The sequence below is a fragment of the Equus quagga genome, chromosome 3, assembly GCF_021613505.1.
Source record: "Equus quagga isolate Etosha38 chromosome 3, UCLA_HA_Equagga_1.0, whole genome shotgun sequence".
NCBI lineage: Eukaryota > Metazoa > Chordata > Mammalia > Perissodactyla > Equidae > Equus > Equus quagga.
The window spans coordinates 95,601,597-95,625,495 of record NC_060269.1 but is presented as its reverse complement, the minus strand read 5'-3'; the positions used below and the strand labels follow the sequence as shown (position 1 = coordinate 95,625,495).

The window sequence follows — 23,899 nt, the reverse complement described above, 5'->3', positions numbered from 1 at the left end:
GCAACTGTCAGTGAGTTAGGGGAAGGAGGCAGAACCCATGAGGGTGTGGCGTTGTGGAAGTCAAGAAAAGAAAGCATTTCTTAGGGAAAGAATAGTCACCTATGATGAATCCTGCAGTTGCCAGATCCTATGAGATGATCGCAAACCATTGACCTTGGCAGCTAGAGAATGATGAGACTTAGAGCCTGCACTTATGGAATGCTAGTCTTGTGCATTAATCAACATTCTCCCTCCAGTACACATTTTCACGCTGCTAATGAATTACCCCTCAAAATAAAGATAAAATGTCATGCATATACATTTTCCTTTTGGAAAGCTTTTTGGTGTTTTTCCACCTGACGGCTAGTAAAACAGATGGTTGGTTGATTGGTTGCTTTTATTATCTTTAGGATTGGCTCTTATTTTGGGTGTGGTCAAAGTAAAAATAGGGACATTTCCTGAGGAGTAATAAGTCCATGGGAGGAGTCCTTATCCTCTAAATTAGAAAAGCCTAGCACTCATTTGGGCCCAGGAAGTGCCCTAGACTGGAATTGTTTTTGTTGTTCTCATCTGAAAATGACAACCTAGAACACAGCCAACGGCATGCAGCATTTTATTATGGCAGTGCAGCTTTAATTGGTATGTAGAGGGCATGCCTGTGGAATTAGTCCTCGGGATATTGGCCAATCAGATCACTTTCAGCATTTCTCAATGTTTAGTTTCATCTTATAATTAAGTAACAACGATCATTTCCTGGCAGCTAATGACTGGCTAGAAGAGTTAGAAGCCTCATTAGGTTTATAATTTATCAAATTCTAAGCTCTTCATCTGCAGTGTTGCAAAGAGAGAAAGCAGCCTCAAATTCCAAAATGATTAAAGATAATCTCCAATCATACGTGTGAGTTCTTGTTCTTCAAAGACTGATTTTGTTGTTTTTCAAGTTTTAAAAAAATAATTGTGTATTATTGTATACGTAGGAAAAAATGTGTGCCTTTGACAGAGATGTATTGAACTATGTTAACACACATACACATGCACGTGCTGAAACAAAAGGAGAACGGATAGGCCGTGTTTCCTTTGAAACTCTTAATGACAATTCCACACCCTTTCCTGAGAGCAGGCTTGACTGTCCATTAATCCCAGCAATAGCTTTATACTCACTTCACAAATGTTGATTGAGCACCTGCTACGTGTTAGGCATTATTCTAAATGTTGAGGATACAGTGGGGGTAAGGAGGATGGAGAAACAAAACCCTGTCCTTACTGAGCTGATATTCTTATCTTAATAATGTCTGTCTGCAAGATTACCTGTCACCAGGCCTGGAAGACTACAAATTAAAGGTTTTCAAAGTGTTCCAGCCAGAGGTAGAAGAGTGTCCTCACTGGACTACCTTGGCTGCCGTACCTTTGGTTGTCTTCTCATCAGTGTGGTCATTGCATTGTAACCCCAGCTTCTGCTAATTCAAGAGTCACTCGCTGATCAACCCTCTTTCTGAGATTACAATCTTCTCTTTAGTGAGAGAAAGTACTTCTCTTCTTCTAGGGGACCTACTGCTTTTCTCTTTATTTTGGGACCTGACATGAGCTGGTCACAAAGGAAGCAGTGGCTTCTAATCCCTTGATGAAAACATTCATTTCTACAGTTTGATGCAGGGAAAGTCAGACCTATAATCTAGGTTCTGGAATTCTAGAAATGTGGAACTCAGGGTACCATGAATCTTGCAAATGACTTCCATCCTGAGTAGACCAGGTCTAAAAGACCTCCAGAGAAATGGAACAATATCTTTCTGAGGGTACCCATCCTTAGACTTTCATCAGAGTTACTGCTGGGAATCCCTCAGATGTCTTTCCCCTCCCTCTTCTCCTGATTCCCTTGGAGCAGAGAAGCTTTTGGTGCTCAAAGAAACTCCATGGCTCCTCCACCACAGGAGGAACTCAGGATATGCGGTTCTCTGGATCTTTAGGGTTGGCAAAAAATGCAAAGCAGAACCCCAGGAAGCTTCTGGCATTTGGTTTGTGCTATCACGTTAATCCTGGATTTCAGCATCAGAGATCCCACCATTGTTGTGTGTGGAATCTGTGAGCACTGGCCCTGGTGCCTTCTGTGAAAGTTATCCTTCTGTTATCCCAACCAATTCTGTTGGTTATAGACTGTTCACAACTGAGAACTGGGACTACCCAGTTCTCATACAGCCAAATCCAGTTCTTCAAAATGGTTCTTGGGAACTCTTCTTGCCCTGAGTATATTTTATAAACAGACAGAATGTGTGCTTAATGTCCTCTTTATTTTATTAGAAGCTTGTTTTCTTCTATAGAAATTCTGAAATTTCAAGATGTTCCTCATTACTTTGTTGTAAGTGCCATGTGCAAATATTTGAAGGAACATCCAGCTATTTTAAAATCATTTGGCAGACTTCATGGTACAAAAACATACTCACATCCCTGCCAGTTTAAAAAATACCCCAACCATCGGGAACCCAAGGGGAAACAAGTTGAGCTGGTAATGATTTAATGGACATCCTGAGTAGCTGCTTTCACGTAAAGTAGAGGTAGGGACTCAGAAGTGGGCTTTTCTTTCATCCCTGAAATTACTATTAATTTAAAGTCTCTTTTCCTAATGTGCCTATCCACCCCATTTGCCTATAATTTCCCAAGAATTATAGTCTTTGAATTCATTCCTGGATGAGAGAAAAGATAGTTCTATATAATATACACTTTTATTTAAGTAACCAGGTGTTTTCAAAAGGAAGAAAATATCCAGTGCTTTTCTGAATGGGCGTACTGTCACGGAAAGATGGGCCTGGAGAGGCTGAACCAAACACTCGCAGATGCGTTAGGAAAAGTCTCTCTGTTTCACATTGTTTTTCTAGGCCTAATGAAAACATAAGGGTTGAGGGCTTGGCCTCACCCTGGTAACATAATCAGAGATGGAACCTTGGCAGCAACATTTGAGGACAACAGAAAAATCGTTATGTTTAGGGGAGGGAAAGGCCTCAAAAAAGAGCGATTATTCTGAATAACTCACGCTCCTTTTCTCTTTTTGTTGTGTAAAATTCAATGTTTCCTCCCTCCTTTTAGCCTCTGCAGATGCTGATATTATTTTAAGAAGAAAGATGTGCTCAGGGGCTTTAGAAGCTGATGGCAACCTCACAGACACTGGCTCCTCTGGGCAAGGAGAGAATTGCTAAAAGAGATACAAACTGTAAAGGTAGAAAATTTGACCCCAAATGACAAATCTATGTGAGCTAAGGATGAATCCAAGCTTTAGAAGTTGTGGGAATGTCCTCAGTCAGAAGTGAGACAAAACTCTTTCAATTGCTTTCATTAGGTAATCACCCTAGTCACTAGGCCTAGGAATCATGAGTCAAAGCCAAGGACCGAAACCTCGCTAAGTCTGTGTGTGTTGGGTCTTGAAAGGAAGTATGCAAGGTTCTGGGTTCAGCACCTCTCCTACAATGCCCTCCCCCTTCCATGTCTCCAGGTCAGGTCTGGCAGGATTCAATGGCTCTGGATCTCTGCAATGAGTGGCATCTGAATGCTCAGGGGAACTAGGCAACACCACCCAACCTGTACTGGGATTGGAGGTTGGGTGGAGTGACGGCGAGCTGGGCACCTAAGAGGTTGTCTTTTTAGGGAGGTCAAAGAAAGCTTTTGCCAAGCCTGTTAGGTGAGTCAGCAGGAGACGTCAGTCTCTACTTTGTTCCTAATTTTTTTTTTGATAGCACTGAATATATAGAAACTTCAGAAATGAATCATCTGATATTGCATACTTATATTTATCCCTAAAAAGAGATGTTAGATGGTTGGTTGATTGGTTGTTATTTTCAATGCATGGGTTGCCTTTATACTCTGGGCATAAGTATTAAATTAAACAAATAAAAAATATTTTTAGGCTGGCCCCTTGACTGAGTGGTTAAGTTCACACTCTCCGCTTCGGCAGCGCAGGGTTTTGCCGGTTCAGATCCTGGGCGAGGACATGGCACCGCTTATCAAGCCATGCTGACCTGGCATCACATATGCCACAACTAGAAGGACCCACAACTAAGAATACACAACTATGTACGAGGGGCTTTGGGGAGAAAAAGGAAAAATATATATATTTTTTTTCAGTCAAAATCTTCTTTCAAAGGACCTGGTTAAATTGTCTAGCATACAATAGGACCAGGCCAAGTGTATTCAACACTTTAAATAGCATGAGTCATTCATGAAGACCATCCCTTCTCATTTTCTTCTGAGTCTTCATCTGCAAATTTAGATCATCTTCATCTTGAAATTTAGATCAACTTCAGGAAAAAGGCAACATAACTGATTTTTTTTTTTAAAAGCAAATTCAAAAAGACAAAAATAAAATGATCCCTTCTGATCTCTTCTTCGCCTGCAGTCTGACCAGGGGGATGAGTCCACCATGCATCAGATCAAGAGAGCCGTGTGTTGACTGCCTCTGAAGACTCTAAAGCTTTTGCCAACCCTAAAAGTGACCTATCTTCTTGGGGAGGGAGAGCCATTAGGTCATGAGTGACATAGACCAACGCAGAAGTCCTATGGACCTATATGAGCCCTTGACGCTGTAGAAACGAAAGCGGGCTTTGGGGAAAGAGAGAGAATCAGCATTCCACACACATTTCTAAGGCAGTGCCCTTGAAGCAGCCAGAAGCCAGATCTTTGAGAGGTCTTAGAAACTACCTCAACTTGGGTCTCGAAGAACTGCTGACACCTTTGGCTGGCAACCCTAAGCAGGCAGCTGGTTCTGGTTATAGGGAGACCTAAACAACCCCAAACAGAAGCCCATAGCCATTTACTGAATACCTAATAAATCCATGTATAACTCCATGGTCTCTATTGTGGAGGGATGTGCATTTTGTTGACGAGCCCCTGGTATCACAAAGCCCCCCCCCTGAAATGAATGTTTCTCTGAGGGGTGCTTGGGGTCTCTCGTTTGTTTTCTGCCTGTTGGCCATTTCCCCACGTCCAGCTCTCTTCCCTTTCCTGCCCACAGCAGAGCCTATTAGTGCAAATTGGTGATGAGGCAAGGTGGCTGGGAGGTGCTCCTGCACGGGGGAGTTCTGTTGTTTTTATAGCCAGCGCCAGCTCTGAGTGGATGGTGAGTAAGAGCCTCTTCCTCTTCCCTCTGGGCTGCCCTCCTCTCCGTACCAATCTTGCTGCTGGCCTGTTTTGGATATGGTGCGAAGCAAGGGCGGCTGCCTGGCTCGGATGTTCCCCAGGCTTAGGACCCAAAACTCAAGAAGGCAGCAAAATCTGTAAGTGAGGGCACCATTGGCCTGTGTTTCTCATTAGCCAGTATTCCTGCATGAGGGCTTCTGGGGAGAAGTGGCAAGTGCGTGGGCAATAGTACAGCATTCATTACTCTTAATTCCTCCATTCGGTAAATTGAAAGTGCTCGCTTGGCACACAAGAGCCAAATGGGTGTTGAATGCATCTGCGACCTTTGGGCTGATTTTAGGTTAGATGGCCTTTTCTCTAAGAGAATCCTATTTCTGGCAAGTTTCTTGTTTTAAAATATAAATAACATCGGAAATAACATCAAACATTCATTCTTATGTTTGAACACTACAATATAAGAGCAATCATGGTTATCCAGACTTCACTGGACATTGATTTTGCCGTTTTCCATCCTGCTTATAGAGCAGTGTTTGTTTTGGATTTTAGCTGCTATTTTGTGTACATTGCTAACATATTTGTCAGCTGCCAGATTATTACAAGCAGACATAAAGGGAAGTTTTCTTCTACAGAGACCTCCACAGTTTATGCTCAAAGAATTTGTTCTGTACCCCCTGTAGGGGAAAAAAATAATTCATTGATGTCTTTGTGTATACGTGTGTGTGGTTTCTTTCTTTTTTTTTTTCGGCAGCTGTTATCTGCAAAATTTCTGCATCTTTAGGCATAAAGATTGGTTTCTCATTTTGTAACATGATTTCTTTTCAGACTTGTAATTTAATTGAATCCAGCTTTGAGTGACACTTTAAAAAATGCTCTCCTGCATCAGAAGCGCTTCTCCAAACCAGGTGCTCTTTGCGCTCACCTGCTGGCATGTTTGATGAGTGGCCAGCTGCAGCCCGGTGTTCTGATTGGTGCCAAATCCATTCTCTATATGGGAGTCTGTTCTTGAGAAGATGAGTCATGCTAATTATTCAGACCTCTTCCTTGGAAGTAATGTGCCAAAATCAGAAGCAGAAAAGCCAGAAACAGTATGAGCCTTGGTATTGATGGACCATAAAATCAGAATTTCAACTCATAATATTGCTTTGTTCTTAGATACATCATCCTTTCCAGCTATGAGCTCACCAACCCTTGCTCTATCTCTGGGCCAGTTGGCATCATTGCCGTTCTGTGGCAGGAGAATGGGAGATGTAGCTGGGCAAGCCAAATTGCTCCAAAGTTAGGTGATCTAGCTAGAACTGGGAGCCAACTCCCTTGACTTCTCTCCAGCCCCTTGCTTTCTGAGACAACACGGCTTAGAAGAGAGAGCTAGAGGCAAAGTTGAAACTGCCAGTGTTGCCTGAAAGTGCTCTGTATTTGAACTATCATTCAGAAGCCAGGAGAAACCAAACAGGGGATCAAACAGTAGGTGCCTAAATGGAGATTGAGAGAAGACAGCAGGGAAGAAGGTTAAAAATGAGGAAATTTGGGATCTAAGTCCAAGAATGTAGGGAATATGCTGGAATATCCTTTTGGCAGACCGTGATGCTTCTGTTAACTGTGAGCTGAAATATGCTAGATAATATCTGTCATACAGAAAGTACAGAATGTCCTCCAGTAGGAAATGGTAATCAAAGTGAAGCTAATGCATCAACTTAAATCATGAATTCAATAAAATTTTGAGTATCTCCCATGAGCCAGGTCCTGTAATATTCATCTTTGTAGCCTTACTGCCTATCACATGGTAGACAAATAAGATGAGTGGATGGATTGATGGATAGGTGGCTGCACGTTGTCCATGAAATTCTATTTTAAGGACTCCCTCTCTTCTCCTTGCTCTTCCTTCCTTGGGACAGCCCATACAATCCAACAGAGACTCCTGCCTCACCCCTTCCAGAACAACCCACTCACAGGAAGGAGAATTTCCTTAATGAAGGCAAGTAAATATGGGCCTGTGTGTGTGCCCATGGGGAGGAAGCCCTTATGGACTTTTACTCAGATTGAATCTGGGAAACCACGTCAGGAAGTAGGTCACACCCTAACTGACTCAGGGGAGTAACATTTGCGTGTCATGGGTTTCACTGCAGCGAGGCCAACACAGGTGCGTAATCTCTGGGTCAGGCATTCAGAGCAAATTTGCCTCCGTGGTCTCCAGAGCTCCACCACCGTTCATGCACTATCTCCTGGGCTTGCCTCTTAGGATCCCAGCTTCATCTCAGACGTATGCAGCCAGGAACTAGGAAAGGAACACCAGACACCATTATTTATTGAATGCCCTCAATGCATTGGCCTCAAACCAAATGCAGAATTAGATTACTGTACCTGACCAGTTGGTTCACATTTTAAACAAATAAATAGGCAGATAAAGCTGTATTAGGTAGAAGGGAAGGTGGAAATATACTACAGGGAGAGGTTGGTGCCGGAGTGGGGAAACCGGTCAGAGCCTGTCATTTTGAAAGCTTAAGTAGCATAGGATCTTAAAATATTTCAGATCCAGCTCCCATGTTTTTGATCAGCCAGAGGAAGGGCAAATTTGGTTGGAAGAGAGAAAGATGAGCCACGCGTCATGCCCTAACGTTGATTCGTTCCTTTGTGGTTGCTTCTGTCTTTGGGCCACTGCTGTACCTTGCATGTGCCTCTGACAAAGCATGTGGCCAGCTGTGGCCAAGCGATTATTTGTTTGCTTTCTATCTCCTCTCACAGAACATGAGTTCAATGAGGGCAGGGACCTTGTTGTCTTCATCTCTGAATTCCCAAAGCCTGATCAATAAATGCGTGTTGAATTTACATATAATACCCACCTCAGTGACTATAACTGAGTCTCCAATGAAAGCTTAGGCAATAACGTTAGATGCTCTAGGAATTCAAAATAGAGGTAACTGGATTTGAGTGGTCACACAGCTTTCTTGAACATAGTATTACTCATTGGGTAATACTGCGTCATGAAGATGTTTGAAATTTAAACTTTTGACAATGGGAAGCCACTGAAACCATTTAAGCCAAGCTGTAAGAGATAAAGGGAAAGCTCAAAGAGCTGAATCCAGCAGTACCAGGCAAGATAGCTTGGAGCATGAGATGCCAGAGGCAAGGAGCCTGTGGAGGAAAGTATAGCAAAAACCTGTGAGTTAAGTGATAACATTCTGATCTCAGAGAGGTGACAGTGGGAATGAATTTCAAGATTCTGGGGAGTTTTTTGTTTTGTTTTGAGATAATTATATTGTTTGTATTTAGAGGTTTCTCTAAATGAGGATTAAAATAACGATGGCGAAACCCTTTATTTAGTACTTACTGTATGCCAGCCACTGTTCTAAGAATTTTACATATAGTATTTCAGTTTGTCCTCACAACACTCCTCGGAAGTACTATTATTAGCCCCATTTGACAGATAAATTAACTGAGGCACAGAGATTAAGAAACTTGCCCAAGGTCATACAGTTAATAAGATGTAGAGCCAGGTTTCAAGCCAAGAGGTAAGGCTGCACATCTCAAAGTCTTAACCACAAATACCCACTTCAACAGGTTCATGGGAGGATTTATGGTATGATGAAAGAGATTCTTAAATGTGATGTGTGTTATCCTTTCGAAAGGAGCATCAGGGGCCGGCCCGGTGGCGCAGTGATTAAGAGCGCGCATTCTGCTTTGGTGGCCTGGGGTTCACGGGTTCGGATCCTGGGTGCAGACATGGCACCGCTTAGCACGCATGCTGTGGTAGGCGTCCCACATATAAAGTAGAGGAAGATGGGCATGGATGTTAGCTCAGGACCAGTCTTCCTCAGCAAAAAGGGGAGGATTGGCAGCAGTTAGCTCAGGGCTAATCTTCCTCAAAAACAAAAAAAGAAAAAAAAAGGAAAGGAGCATCAGTTTATCTATCATTATTATTAATCACCAGTCCAGTTTAAGGTGAGCAGTATCCAGTAAAATTTAAAATCTGTAATACCATAGTAAGCTTTTTCTTTTCAAACATTGATTTTCTTAACTTAAAAAATAATATTTATTATAAAAATTCAAATATTACAGAAATAACAGATATAGAGTAAATGTCCCATGCAGTCCTAATTGCCCCCAAATCGACCATTGGGTGGAAATTCCTCCAACTCTTTTCTTCTGTGTATGCTGACGTATTATCATCATTTATGTTAATAGTAGTACTTTTTCCAAAGGTAATCATACTATTTTGTAACATGCTTTTTCATTTAATATGTTTTAGACATCTTTTCATACCAGGACATGCAGTTTTATTTTATTTTATTCCTTTAAAAGTTATCTAGGATTCACTTTCACTTTCAGCATGACCCAGTCTGGATTCACATTCTTTTCCAGTCAGCAGAGCAGCAGGTCTGATGTGACCTAGATTCTTACCTCAATGCTACCGTTGTTCCTTTGTGTCTTGGACAGGATTCAAGGAGAAGCAAGCTCAAGTGGGACTCACTTTTCTGTTTCTGTGAAATAATGGAAGCTCGCATTTCTCTAGTACTCACTATGAGCCAGCAACTCTTCCTGGCCCCATTTTATTGTTGAGGAAACTGAGGCCTGGAGACCCTAAGGAGCGTCCTTGCTCAAGGTCATACAGCTAGAAATTAGAAAGTCAGAGCTCGAACCCTGGCTTGTTGACTCCAAAGCCTGTATCTTTAGCACCACACTGTCTCTTTATCTCTTTTAGAAATCTTTTTACCTAAACTAGTTAATGTGAAGTGGTTTCCGTAGCATCACGTTGAGGTCAACAGCAGAGTAAAAGTCAATTAAGATGAGCTCTGCAACTTCTCTTTATGGCGCACTTCACAAATACCAGCACAAAGAGGGGGAGTTGTCTGGGGAAGCACCTTTCTTTCTGATATTTCTCTCTCTCTCGTCCCCCACAGATCACTAGTTAGGGTGGAGTTTGACCCACTGCCTCTCAAGAGCCCCAGAGGATGCCTCCTGAACTTAAACCTCACTTAGTATCTCTCCTGCTGATGGCGGCCATGCCGGGAGAGTTCCCAAAGATGCCTTGGGTGAAGTGGAGTTCTCCACGTTCTAACTAGGCGACATGATGGCTACAGAAGGGCTGTATCTGTCCACCCAGTATACCCCTACAGAAATTTCAAAAGAGCCTATTTAACTAGATGATTGTAGATAAACAATCTTGGAGGAGCATCCTTAAAAGGACTTTGTTTTTTTGTTTTGTTTTTTGTCTAGGTGAACTAGACTGCTTTAACATACACCCTCTTTTAATGGAATAAAGTTACTCTTTCCTTAGCTTTGGGCTAGGAAAGCCTACACAAGGACATACAAGATAAATCCTATAGTCCTAGATCCCTGAAACCATTAATATTTGAATGATTTAGTTGTACCTAATTTTGTTGCATCGAATTATTTCTTCTCAAGGTAGGCATCTTCCTAGAACTTCAGGGTTGGAAGGGAACTGAAAATCCAGGCAGTTCAGTTTCTTGTCTCAGATGTTTTATAGCAGTCTCCCAAAGTGGTCAGCCAGCCTCCATATGAACACCATCAGGGAAAGTGAACTCACTAAGTACGAAAGCAGACTATTTCATTTTCAGATCATTTCAAATTACAACAGTGTTCTTCTTATAGTCACTCTATTATCTGCTGTCTCATAACTTCAGTCCTTTCATCCTTTTTGGACCAAACAGAAGATATTGACGGGTTTTTTGACTTTACCACCTTCCAGCCTTTTCAGGACGGTCACCATTTCCCTGCCAAATCATCTCTTTTCCAGGGTAGCCTTTAATTCTTTCACCTGTTACTCCCACATCATGATCTAGAGTCCTGAGCTATTAGGGTCCTTCTTCCTTGATTGTGTTCTAAATTGTCCATGTCACTCTCAGATGGGTGACATCTAACACAGAACACAGTGCTTCAGGGAAGGCTGGATGAGGACAATCACTTACCTTGTTCTTGATCGTCTGCTTCTATTAGGTGCATTAGACTTAGGATTTCACCCAATTCTTCAAAAGAAGGGCAAATGAAGGAACTTTATTCTGGAAAGTTTGTAAAGAAATCAGCTCATCAATTTATTTTTCTTCAAGCAATAATATAGGAAAAAGAAACCTGTGGACCTAGATTTTTCATCTGCTGTGTTGTAGCATCTTTCTGATATGCCATTTTTTTTGTCATAATATTTATCCAAGGTCCATCTATAAGATAGGAATTATGTGGAAATAACAATTTTTAACTTTTCTGAGTCGTGACTCCTGAGATACCAAATATTGGAGCTTCTTATAACTGTCTTAAAAATTAAAGAGGTGAAGTATTGTAGAGTATGTCTTTATATGAGTGCCTCTTTGAAGTGGATGGCTAGCCCCTTAAATTTAGAGTAGGGTATTTTTTTAGCAATTCCCCCCACCTCCTTTTTACAGCTGCCTTGATGGAGTCAAGTTTCTGAGAATTCTTTCAGATTACCTTGAAAAGTTTACGACTTCCCTCCTTCACTGCAGGATTTAGGTACCCAGATTAGTTTTCGTAACACTAGAAGAAAGTAAAGCAATAGAGTAGGTTTCCCTCAAAAAGCTTTCTTTGATTAGAAACTGTGTCCATGTCCATGTAAGATTTGATTACACCTCAGACTTCTCTGGAGAAATTACTGCTAGAATATACAAGACACTGTGTGGTAGGGGGTACGTGAAGGTGGGAGAATACGTTAGATGCCCTTGTATCATTCTCTAAAAATCATATGATTGGGGGGTCTGTATAGGAGAGTCACTGAAAGTTCTTACATATAGGGAAACCACCGTCAAAATTAACACTGCCCCTCAGCCATTGGCTAAATAAATGAAGGAGGACAAAATCCTAAAGCAAATGAATTTTAAATAAAGGCCAACTAATTAAGCAGGGAATGTGTTGGATAAGAGCAGGTATATGTAATTACATAGTAATTATGTTGAAGATGTAATCACATGAATCCACCCCCTGCAACCATCCCCCTCTCATCCCAGAGACCCACATTGGCTTTGTAAAATGTGTGATATGGTTTCCTCTTCTTAGAAGGGTGACCTTTTCCAGGCCAATTAAAAGGTGCTGCTTTGAGGATATTGGAACCCATGCTCAAAGGGATAAAAGGAAATTGAAACTTCTATTAAAAGGAGCTAATGATGACTGGAGCAGTTGGGATTAAAAAAGAACAAAGTCAATTCTAAAAAAGACCCCCAAATCAAAGAGCTGCTTCTCTCATCAAATACCAAGAGAAAGCAAAATGATTTTTAATGAAAAATGGGGCAATGGAATCAGCCTTTTGCCTAGATTCTGGGCTTCATCAAAACCAGTGAGAAGTTTTGAGGAAAATCTTTTGAACTTCTTGGGAGAAATGTGCTGCCTAAATTGAAGATAATGTCATAAAAGATAAACTAGCTTTCCTCCCAGATTAGATAAAATTATCCAGAAAGATATTAAAGGGGTAACAATAAAAAATAGCATATTATTAGGATTGATTTATAATTGATTCCCCATCTGACATAAAATAACTCATGGGTTAAAATCTAACTTTTTTTAAATCAAGATATAATTGACATATAACATTGTATTAATTTTAGGTGTACAACATAATGATTTGATATATGTATATATATGAAATGTGAAATGATTACCACAATAAGTTTAGTTAGCATTAATCACCACACAGTTTTTTTTCTTGTGATGAGAACTTTTACAATTTACTCTCTCAGCAACTTTCAAATGTATAATACAGTATCGTTAGCAATATTTACCATACTGTACATTACATCCCCAGGACTTATTTATCTTATAACTGGAAGTTTGTACTTTTTGATCACCTTCACCCATTTTGCCTACCCCTTGCTTCTGGCAACCACCAATCTGTTCTCTGTATCTATGAATTTTGTGGGTTTTTTGGGTTTTGTTTTTCAGATTCCACATATGGTGAGATCACGTTGTATTTGTTTTTCTCCATCTGACTTATTTCACTTAGTGTAATGCCCTCAGGGTCCATCCATGTTGTCACAAATGGCAGGATTTCCTCCTTTTTTATGGCTGAATAATATTCCATTGTATATATGTACCACAACTTCTTTATCCATTCATCCATCCGTGGTCACTTAGGTTGTTTCCATATCTTGACTATTGAAAATAATGCTCAGTGAACATGGGGGTGCTGATATCTTTTCAAGTTAGTGTCTTCATTTCTTTCAGATAAATACACAGAGGTGGAATTATTGGGTCATATAGTGTTTGTATTTTTAATTCTTTGAGGAACCTTTGAACTGTTTTCCATAGTGGCTGTACCAATTTACATTCCCACCAACAGTGCACAAGGGTTCCCTTTTCTCCATATCCTCTCCAACACTTGTTATCTCTTGTCTTTCGGATGAGAGCCATTCTAACAGGTGTGAGGTGATATCTCACTGTGGTTCTCATTTGCATTTCCTGATGATTAGTGATGTTGAGCACTTTTTCATGTACCTATTGGCCATTTGTATGTCTTCTTTGGAAAAATGTCTATTCAGTTCCTCTGCCTATTTTTTAATTAGATTTGTTTTTGCTATTGAGTTGTATGAATTATTTATATATTTTGGATATTAACCACTTATTGGATATATGATTTGCAAATATTTTCTCCTATTCCATAGGTTGCCTTTTCATTTTGTTGATGGTTTCCTTTGCTGTACAGAAGCTTTTTTGTTTGATGTAGTCCACTTGTTTATTTTTGCTTTTGTTTCTTTTGCTTTTGGTATCAAATCCAAAAAATCATTGCCAAGACCTATGTCAAGGAGCTTACTGCCTGTCTTTTCTTCTAGGAGTTCTATGGTTTCAGGTCTTATGTTCAAGTCTTTAATCCATTCAAAGTTGATTTTTGTATATGGTGTAAGATGGTCCACTTTCATTCTTTTCATGTATCTGTCCAGTTTTCCCAACATCGTTTACTGAAGAGACTATCATTTCCTCACTGTATGTTCATGGCTCCTTTTTCATAAATTAATTTTTCATATATGTGTGGGTTTATTTCTGGGCTCTCTATTCTGTTCCATTGATCTAATGTGTCTGGGTTTTTTGTGGGGTTTTTTTTGAGGAAGATTAGCCCTGAGCTAACTACTGCCAGTCCCCCTCTTTTTGCTGAGGAAGCCTGGCCCTGAGCTAACATCCGTGCCCATCTTGCTCTACTTTATATGTGGGACGCCTACCACAGCATGGCATGCCAAGTGGTGCCATGTCCGCACCCCGTATCTGAACCGGTGAACCCCGGGCCGCCTAGGAGCAGAACGTGCGAACTTAACCTCTGCGCCACCGGGCCGGCCCCTAATATGTCTGTTTTAATACAAATACTATATTGTTTTGATTACTAGAGCTTTGTAATATAGTTTGAAATCAGGAAGTGTGATGCTTCCAGCTTGTTCTTCTCAAGATTGCTTTGTCTATTTTGGATCCTTTGTGGTTCCACACAAATTTTAGGATTGTTTGTTCTATTTCTGTGAAAACTGCCTTTGGAATGTTATTAGGGATTGCATTGAATCTGTAGAATTCTTTGCGTAGTATGGACATTTTAACAATATTAATTCTTCCAGCCCATGAGAACAGAGTATCTTACCATTTATTTATGTCTTCTTCAATTTCTTTCATTAATGTCTTACAGTTTTCAGTGTATAGGTCTTTCGCCTCCTTGGTTAAATTTATTGCTAGGTATTTTATTCTTCTTGATGCAATTGTGAATGGCATTTTCTTAATTTCTAAAATCTAGCATTTGACGACCTGTGATGCACACAGTGACAGTCATTAGGTGATTGCTGTGATGGTAATTACTGTAACCTTGGTAGGCTGTTCACTCCTTAGTACAGTTATAATATCCATCTGTATTAGTCTGCTCAGTCTGCCATACAGAATACCACAGCCTGCATGGCTTAAGCAACAGAAATTTATTTTCTCACAGTTTTGGATGCTGGAAAGTCCCAGATCAAGGTTCCAGCAGGGTTTGGTTTCTGGTGGGAGCTTTCTTCCTGGTTGTAGACAGCCCACCTTCTCAGTCTGTCCTCACACGGCCTTTCCTGGGGGCATGCAAAAGTGTGTGAAGAGAGAGAGAACAAATGAGCTCTCTGGTGTCTCTTAGAAGGACACTAATCTTCTTAGAGCAGGGCCCTACCCTTGTGACCTCATTTAATCATAGTTACTTTCTTAGAGACCCCCATCTCCAAGTGTAGCCACACTGGAGGGTTAGGGCTTCAGTATATGAATTTGGGGGGTGGGGGGACACTCAGTCTATAACACCATACAACAATAACAAAGTAGTCAGAGACCTCCTGGGCTTGAAAAGGGGCTAGGCTTCCTACCACACTTGCACATCAGTGTGTAATGCCATTGCCACATAGAGGATAGTCGAATGGGTGGCTGGCAAGCCCTCAGGAAACCTAAGAGCGGGCTGGTGCTGCATTTTCTGTTTGTTTAAATTATAAGTGAATTAATTGCCCAACCCAAAGAGCATCACATCTTTGGCACACCCAGCAGAAGCCTCTTCATTACAATATGCTTGAACTCCCTTAGGAAATGTTTAATGGCACTGTAGCCAATGGGAAATTCTCTCTCATAAGACATCACTTTTAGACATTAGTTGTCTATCCAGCAAATCAGGGCATTGGCAAAGGAAGCTTCACAGAGGCCAACTTCACTACGCTTGAACTTCAACCTAGTTTTTAATGGCGGAGAAAACTATTATTTTGTAATTGAAAATAAATTATATTCTAGAATAAAGCAGATCACTCCTACTTATCTTGGGACTCAAGCTACCTTAGAGGTCCCAGGATGCCTGATCTCAGCTTGAAAATTCTAGGATGAATTAAGTGTTAAATTTAATTAGAAAAAAGAAGTACACAGCCACTTCTTTGCCAGTGTGTATTAAGCAAAGGCAAACGTATCCAGTGTTGGCAGTCAGTTTTAGTGGTTCAATAATTCGAGTTAGATAAGGAGAAAAGGGAGCTGCTGAGACAAGAAAGATGGCTCTTTTCAAAAGCAGAAGACATCTGGACTGATAAAAGGGCAACTGAAAGAGGAGCTGAAGATAACCAGGGGAAACTGATCATAAATTTGCCTGAGGGTTCAGACAGGGGGTCATGCAGCTGAGTTATAGGCAAGGGTCAAGTGGTGAATTTCGAACTTATGTCCTGGTCTTGATACCTCGGCAGCCTCCTTCATTGTGCACCTCGTCTCCAAACATTAGGTGGTGGAATATGCACAGAGGAAAAGAACTGCCCAGCTTGAACCTGTATTGTACTACAAGGTCCCTGAGAAGTGGGTCAGCTTGTGTCCCATGTCACAGCCTACTGCCTCAGCTGTGTTAGATCAAATGGCTAATAAAAAAAACTCACCTGACAGCTTAAAAGTTATAATATTTTTGTTTCCCTTATGATCCCAGGGAGGCCAGACCTTCCTGGAGGTGTTCCAAGTTATGAGTTCACGCAGGGTAAGAAGTACATTGAGTGTATGTACATATATATGTGTGTGTATATGTATCTATTTCAACGATACACTCGCTGGTAAGCTAATATAGGTTTCCCCATATGGCCCAGGCATTCTAGCTGGTTGTTCAGGGATGCAGGCCTGGAGCAGATAAATCATGGTGTGTGTTAGGAGAGAAGTGGGAAGAGAGGGCCATGCATCATACCCCCTTGGTCCTGATAGCACCTTTGCTTTATTTAAAGTATGAATATAAAAGTAGAACTGAATTCCCTTAGGTCTGATACTGTGAAATGAGTTAGTACCATGTAGAACTGCTCAATAAACTTAAAACAGTATACTGTACAATTATATGATTTATATCAAGCATGATTATCATTTCTGCCATTGGTGCCACTAAGCTGCCAGGGTTAGGAATCCTATATTGAGGTCTTCCATATGCCTGACCCTGTTCCAGCTCAAGATTTTTCAATCTTGGCTCTTTTTAACATTTTGGGCTGGAGAATTCTTTGTTTGGGGGGTGGGGTGGGGCTATCCTGGGCACTGGAGGATGCTTAGCAGCATCCCTGCCTCTACCCACTAGATGCTAGATGTACACTTCCTCCACCTCCAATTGTGATGAACCAAATGTCTTCAAACATTGTGAAATGTGCCCTGGGAGCACAGTTGCCCCTGATTGTGAATCACTGCTCTAGACACATGATGCGTTTGAGATGGGTGTGGTGCATGCACAGAGCATGAGCTGGGAGTCACATTGCTGTCTTCACTCCTTCACTCACTTTATTTACTGAGCCCTTGCTGTGTGCCGAGAACTGTGCCAGTTGATTGGGATACAAGGATGAATAAGACATGATTTTTGCCTTAAGGAGAAGAGTCTAGTAAGGGAGAAAAATTCCTAAGTAAATACCAATCGATGTGGTAAATGCAGTGAAATAGACATGCACGTGGGAGCATATGTTAATTGTGTGGGAGGGAGAGCTCCTGACTCTGCTTGGGAGTAGAAACCAGAGGCCTCAAGGAAGGCTTTTGAGTTGCCTAGTCTGAGCTGAGTCTTTAAAGATAAGTAAATGGAGGAGGTGAGAACATTGAACAGGGGCATAATTCAGTGTTGCGTAGTCAGCACTGAAGCATAAGATGAGAGGCAGAGGTGAGGACAGGCCTGGAGTGTGTTGCATGTTGGGCAGGAATGCTAAAAGTCTGCAGAGGGAGACAGGATGAGCTTGTTTCCTGTTCTGAGGACTGGTACTTTATTCTAGGAGGTGGGGAGCCAGTGAAGGGTTTTAAGTGAGGGAGAGACATGTGTTTGTTTAAACGGATTGCTTTGGTCGGCAGGCAGAGAATGGATTTAAGGGGCACAAGAGTGAGCCGGGAGACCAACTTAGGAGGCCAAGAGATAACGAGGGCCCGAAGTAGGGCCCTGGAAGTAGGGAGAGATTCGAGAAGTATTTCAGAGGTAAAATGGTGTGCTTGGTGACTCTTGGATTTGGAAGATGAGGAAGGGGGAACGTTCAAGGTTAACTGCCTGTCACACTTCTAATGAGGTGCCACTCTCGGTGTCTAGCATGCAGGAAATGCCTAGTGAGGGTAACTGTTGTATTATGCTATCATATCAACTTCTTCTTATCCCCATTTTGCAAATGAGAAAATTGAAGCTCAGAGGAAAAAAGTGGTTAGTGCAAAGTCACAGGGCTAGTGAGTAGAGAAGCCAGAATTTGAGCTCTCTTTGAGTGTCTAACTTTCACCCTTCCTACTGCGTGGCTTTGGCTAAGTGTGGATTAAACGGGTGAAAATGACTTCGCTTGGAAAGAAGTGGGTTGGTCACCACTGGCTTTTTACACTTGGGAGGTGCTCTGTATTTACTGAATGGAGGAATGATTGATTTTAATGGAAATTACGCCAATATTTACATATCATTTTCATGCTTTCCAATTGTTGAGGGGAAAACGAAGTAGCTCGCCAAGCATTACATGCAAACATCACCCACCTGAGCTGCAGCTTTAGCCTCTTCTCAGGTTCCTGGCACCTGCAGGTGAAGTCTTGAGGCCCCACGGTTCATTGTTTTGCTTCTTTGTTTAAATGCTCACCATGTCCCTTCAGACATATAGGGCCAGGGACATAGCTATTACAAATACTTGTTAAATGATTCAGCAATTTATGTTATTTTTTAGCATCACCATTAAGTTCTGGGCCAATCAGAGGACCTCCAGTCCTATTGTCATTTCTGTCTGAAAATATTAAATGTGACCAAGACCAAGAATGACTGCTGGGCAGGAACAAGGGCAACGTGGTCACTGGGCTAAAGGTTGAATTTTATGGATGTCGTTGAGATAAATACAAAGAAATTCCTGCGTTACGTCTCTCTGGGTTTGCTCCCTTAACCTTTCCTTCTTCAAAACTAGACTTCAAAGCTCCTAGAAAAACCAAGATACAAAAGTGTGGGATTAGTTGCCCAATTTACTTATATTTTAAGAAAGTGTCCAAAAAAGGCTGTTAAGCCTGTCTGACAGCAGTGACAGGTCTCAACGTCAGAAAATCCAAGAATGATTACAGCCTGTGACCTGTGACAGCTCTAAATGCCTATAAGAATTGCCGGGGAATGTCTCTGCTATTTCTCTCTCAGGATCACATTCTTTGTAAGGGATGGGGGTGGGGGGAGCTCTGGACCGGGATGGAGGAAGATTCACAGCGCTCCCGTAGCTGCTTCTGTCTGTTATCTGTGCATGTGAGGATCTGTACCAGACCTGAAAACAGGGAGACATGCACAATTTTGTACTCACGAAATTATAAGGTAGAGATTCACAGAGACCAGGGCCCTCTGCAGTGGCCCATTCTCACTCTACAGAACTGGGGATGCCTTGGTCTGCAGTCAGGGCCTCGGACAGAGTGAGTGTACGAGGAGAGCACATTCCTCATTCCTTATGCCTGCTGCTCCTGCTTGGGTTCCAACTACAAGGGAGCCCATGCTGGTATTCCTTAAGTTTTTGTGGTATCAGAGCCTCCTCACCATTCCCAGGCGGGGCTTGACTCTCCACCCCACGCAGGGCCTCGTACTAGGGTTCTCCTTAGAGACTATTACTGGGCGATAGGTTCTTAATGTTATAGTTCACACTTAGTCCAATTTAAAAGAAATTATTCCTTTAAAAATATCATCATTGAGTTTCAACGCTAGGTACCCATAATGATTCTCCCTTGTATGCTTAGGCACTGGTAATTCCTCCAGGCAGAACACCCTTGATCCATATTCCCCTGTGTCTGCCATATTTTCTTCATTCTTCAGATCTCAGCTCAGAGGTTACTTCCTGTAGGTCTTTTCTGACCTCTCACTTAGTTGCAGAGCACCTGCAAAAGCCCCCCTCACTCTGTGTTGTAATATAATTGTCAAAGGCCCTAGAGTTTCTTCAATGCAGAGATGGCACCATATTCATTGTAGTATCTCCAGTGATGGACACACAGAGGGCTGTCAAAGATCGCTTGAACTGAACTGGAGCACCTCGGAAAGTGTCCAAGCTCACAGCCCGAGAAATGTAGACTTGCATCCGCATTGTCACTTACCAACTGTATAACTGGAAATGTCACTTACTCTTATGGAGCCTCAGTTTCCCCATTTGAAAAATGGAAATAACAATACTTACCTGAAAGAGTTGTGACAAGTCGAACACAATTCCTGGCGCATAGTGGGTGCCTAATATTATTCCTTTGATTATTGTACTAGGTTGAGGACTAGAAGTTCCTTCCAAAACATTTGTGCGGGGTCGCTCATATGGTGAGAGGTCTCACTTTTAGTATCAGCCTATGTAGTTTTTAATTGCACTGTCTAATTGTGAGAGGCAGTCATGGAGAGTGAAAGAAACACAATATTTGAAGTCAGGGACCTGATTTGACTCATTTTGTCCTCCTTTCCCCTGATAAATTACATACACATATGTTTGTAGCTCCTTAGTCCATTCAAAGCTATTTGCCTTAACTTGAATGATTTGCCTTAACTTAACTGGAATGTGCCTGCTCATTACTAGCTCTACAAATTAAAAATGGAATGTTAATTATCATCCTCCTAAAATAGTTTCCTTTTGGTTCAAGGTGTGCTCTACTCTGTTAAAGTAACCAAATCACCTGTTTTTGGTGTCTTGCTGTTCAAGGTCCCTTGGGGTTGAGATTCTGTTTCTATGGTGCAACAGTGACATCCGTTGGCCTGTTGTGCTCATTAGAGAGGAAACCTGCTTCTCAGCTCTGTGACCACTGGGTTTCCTGATACAGAAAATACAAAGAGAACAAACTATCTCCGGCCCAACAAGTAAGCCAAGCTGTGGTCAGCACCTGGTCCCCTGCAGACTGGGCTGCTTTCAGGACCTTCCTGAGGACACACATTCTCAGATGAGTGCCACCTAGGTCTTCCTGTGTGGTCATGTGGGGCAGTCCTGGAACTGGTCCTCTCTTTGTCAAGTTCAGTAAATTCACAGGGCTGTGGGGAAAGCATTGGTTTGGGATTCAGACGTTGCTATTGGATGCATAAACCAGGATAAGTCACTTCACCCCTGAACCTTTTCTACACTGATAAAGTGAAGCTGATAACACTACCTGCTTTGCCATTACCAACGGCTTTTCCATATATTTTATAATAATTCCCAATATCCCACAGCAATTGTTGTGAAAACTAGGAAAGCACGAATCACATGTGCTTAGCATCCACCAGACTGTGAAGATGGGAAGCTGAGCACCAAATCACAGGTTTTCAAACCTTGAGCCTGAGTGACTTGTGTTTACTGCCCTATGTGCAATTAACCGGGTTGTTCAGAAACTCCTGCTTCATTTCTGGAAGAACTCTGGGAAAAGGTTCTAAAGATAGAAAATCAAAGGAAAGATTATGTGGCTGGATATGAGATGGAGCAATGAGTGAGTGTCTCCATGTAGAAAAAGATATACAGTGCTGGTTTTCATCTCCATAACAGGAAATAGCAAGACTAAAAATATTTACTTCATACCTACTATGTGTCAGACACTCTGTTAAGCACTAAGAATGAAGGATAAATAAGACAAACCATTGCACACTCTGAAAGACCTCATTTTCGAGTGAGGGATGTAAACCAGAAACAGTGAATTAAAATAGTGTGGTAAGTGTTATGTCAAGCATTCCTGCAGGATGCTATGGGAACACCCCCTGTGTGTGTGTGTGTGTGGGTGTGCGCGCGTGTGTCTGTCTGTAATTGGTAGAATCCGCATAGTGGCTAACGTAGGCACCTTCGGATGGAAAAACAGGTGATTAGTTTCAGTTCCACTCACAGCCAAAATATCAAACACTTCTCAGTATGAAAATCAAGCAGATCGCAAAACGGATAGGTCGGATATATAACACTTACATAAAAAAACAAAACCCACAGATTCAATTTCACTTTATATCATTTCCTAGTAAATCTTTTTTTGGAAATAACTAGGGAATTTGTAGACTAATCTGTGGTGTACTTAGCCAAACCCATTACTGACTTACTGGTATAGCTTTTTCAAATCATTGCTATGAATAAACAAACCAAAAAAAGACTCATCTAAAAAAGGATCTCATTCAGATTCCATTCTTCCTTCTCTGGTTGGCCACCTAACAGGAAAGCTCAGTTCAGTGTTCCCTCTAATTAAACTGTCTCACTGTAACTCACATTGTAAATACTCAAGGCCCATCCTTAGCCCACCTCTCCTCTCCCTAGCAACAGCTTCCCCCTGGGGACTTACTGACTCCTTGCTGGAGAAGGCTGAGTACTTATCATTTCCCATTTACAGGTGGAGCTTTCTGTGGACAGAGGCCAACAGCAGACCCAAGACACCCTGCCAAACAGGTTGGCCCCCCAACTATGAGTTCTTTACCTCCTCTCTCCCCCCGCCCACTGTCTAACCATTAGGATTCCTTGGAAAAATTGGAGCCCATATTTTAAAACATCAGTTCTCATGCTGGTCCTTTGGGTTTAGAACCACATGTTAAACATTGAGAAAGTTGTAGCCTACAGTGGTTGGCTCTGTTTAGAGTCCTTTCACAAGCACCCAAGTGTGAATCTAAGGAATCCAGTGAAATTTCTATGGGTTTTGAGAAGCCTCTTTCACAAAGTAAGAAAAGATAAGTTCATTTTAACTGAGGCACCCATCCAAAATATGTATATTTCCCAGTGTGTTAACACTAAAGAAACCAACAATGTAGCTGCACAGCAATATCCCCAGAGGCCTTCAGTGCGCAGTGTGCTGATGTCACATGTAGGCTACCCATGCTGGTTGCTGTCCCTCAGCCATCAGATCTGAAAGTGTGAAGCTCCACCCACCCCATCTCCCTCACACAGAGGTCTCAGGGCACTGCCACTTGTCGCTGTGCACCCCACTTCCTTCCAGAGCCCTTCTTGCTTGGGTAGCTCTAGCACCATCAGCATCTTTGTCATTCACCTTTTAGCATTTTGGACTTGGGCATAAAATGAACTCATGGTCATCTTTTGCAGGACACTTTGATTAGGTATATGGAGAGATTTGAGGTCCTCTAGATAGGGCTCACTGACAGCCATCTTTCACCCAGCTGCTCAGGGCCCCATATGCCTCTCTTAGGGACTGGTCTCTGGGTTAACTCTAGCCCTGTCTGCTTTTAAATGGATACCCCTAGGACAGTCATTAACACCTTAGTGATAACTAGTCTGACACATACAGGCTTGAATTATTTATTAAATTTGTTTTTAAATATGTTTTCATTGAGAGATAATTTATAAAGTGAAATGTATGAATCTTAAGTATTACAGTTCCATAAGTCCTGATGAATGTATACGCCTGTGCAATCCACACTTCTATCAAGACATAGACCATATCATCACCCCAAAAATTCCCAGGTGCCCCTTCTCTGTCCATTCCCCACCCCTAGGCATCCACTGTTCTGATTTGTTTCACCATAGATTAGTTCTGTCTATACTAGAACTTCTTATGACTGAAATAACACAGCATACTCTTTTGTGTTGGTATTTTTTACTCAACATGTTTTTGCACTTCATCCATGTTGTTGTTTATAATAGTAGTTCGTTGTTTATCCTATATTCCTGGTGAGGGACATTTGGGCTATGTCCACTTTGGGGCTGTTATGAACAAAGTTGCTGTGGATATTAGTGTACAAGTCTTTTTGTAGATATATATTTTCATTTCTTTTGGTAAATACCTAGGAGTGAAATGCTGGATCATAGGGTAGATGTGTGTTTGCCTTGTAAGAAACTTCCATACCATTTTCCAAAGTGGTTGTACCGTTTGGCAATCCAGTTCCAGTTGCTTTACAACCTTCTCAACGTTTGGTGTTGGCAGTTGTATTAGTTTTCTGTTGCTGTGTAACAAGTCACCACAGACAGCATCTGAAAACACACAAATGTAT

The 23,899-nt window shown here is 41.7% G+C and overlaps 1 protein-coding gene across 9 annotated transcripts in view; it reads left to right on the top strand.

Annotated features, from left to right (window-relative positions):
* Window positions 1-23,899, top strand: part of SHROOM3 (shroom family member 3) — a 253,208-nt gene that overhangs the window by 126,481 nt on the left and 102,828 nt on the right. For 5 of the 9 annotated variants that reach the window (XM_046655965.1, XM_046655961.1, XM_046655964.1 and 2 more), the window contains one exon: window positions 22,294-22,349. The exons of 3 other annotated variants lie outside the window; for them this stretch is intronic. In XM_046655965.1, the coding sequence (XP_046511921.1) occupies window positions 22,294-22,349 (56 nt within the window). Of the gene's footprint in view, window positions 1-5,113; window positions 5,238-22,293; window positions 22,350-23,899 lie in introns of those variants that run through there. One more of the 9 variants, XM_046655966.1, reaches the window with a different exon arrangement.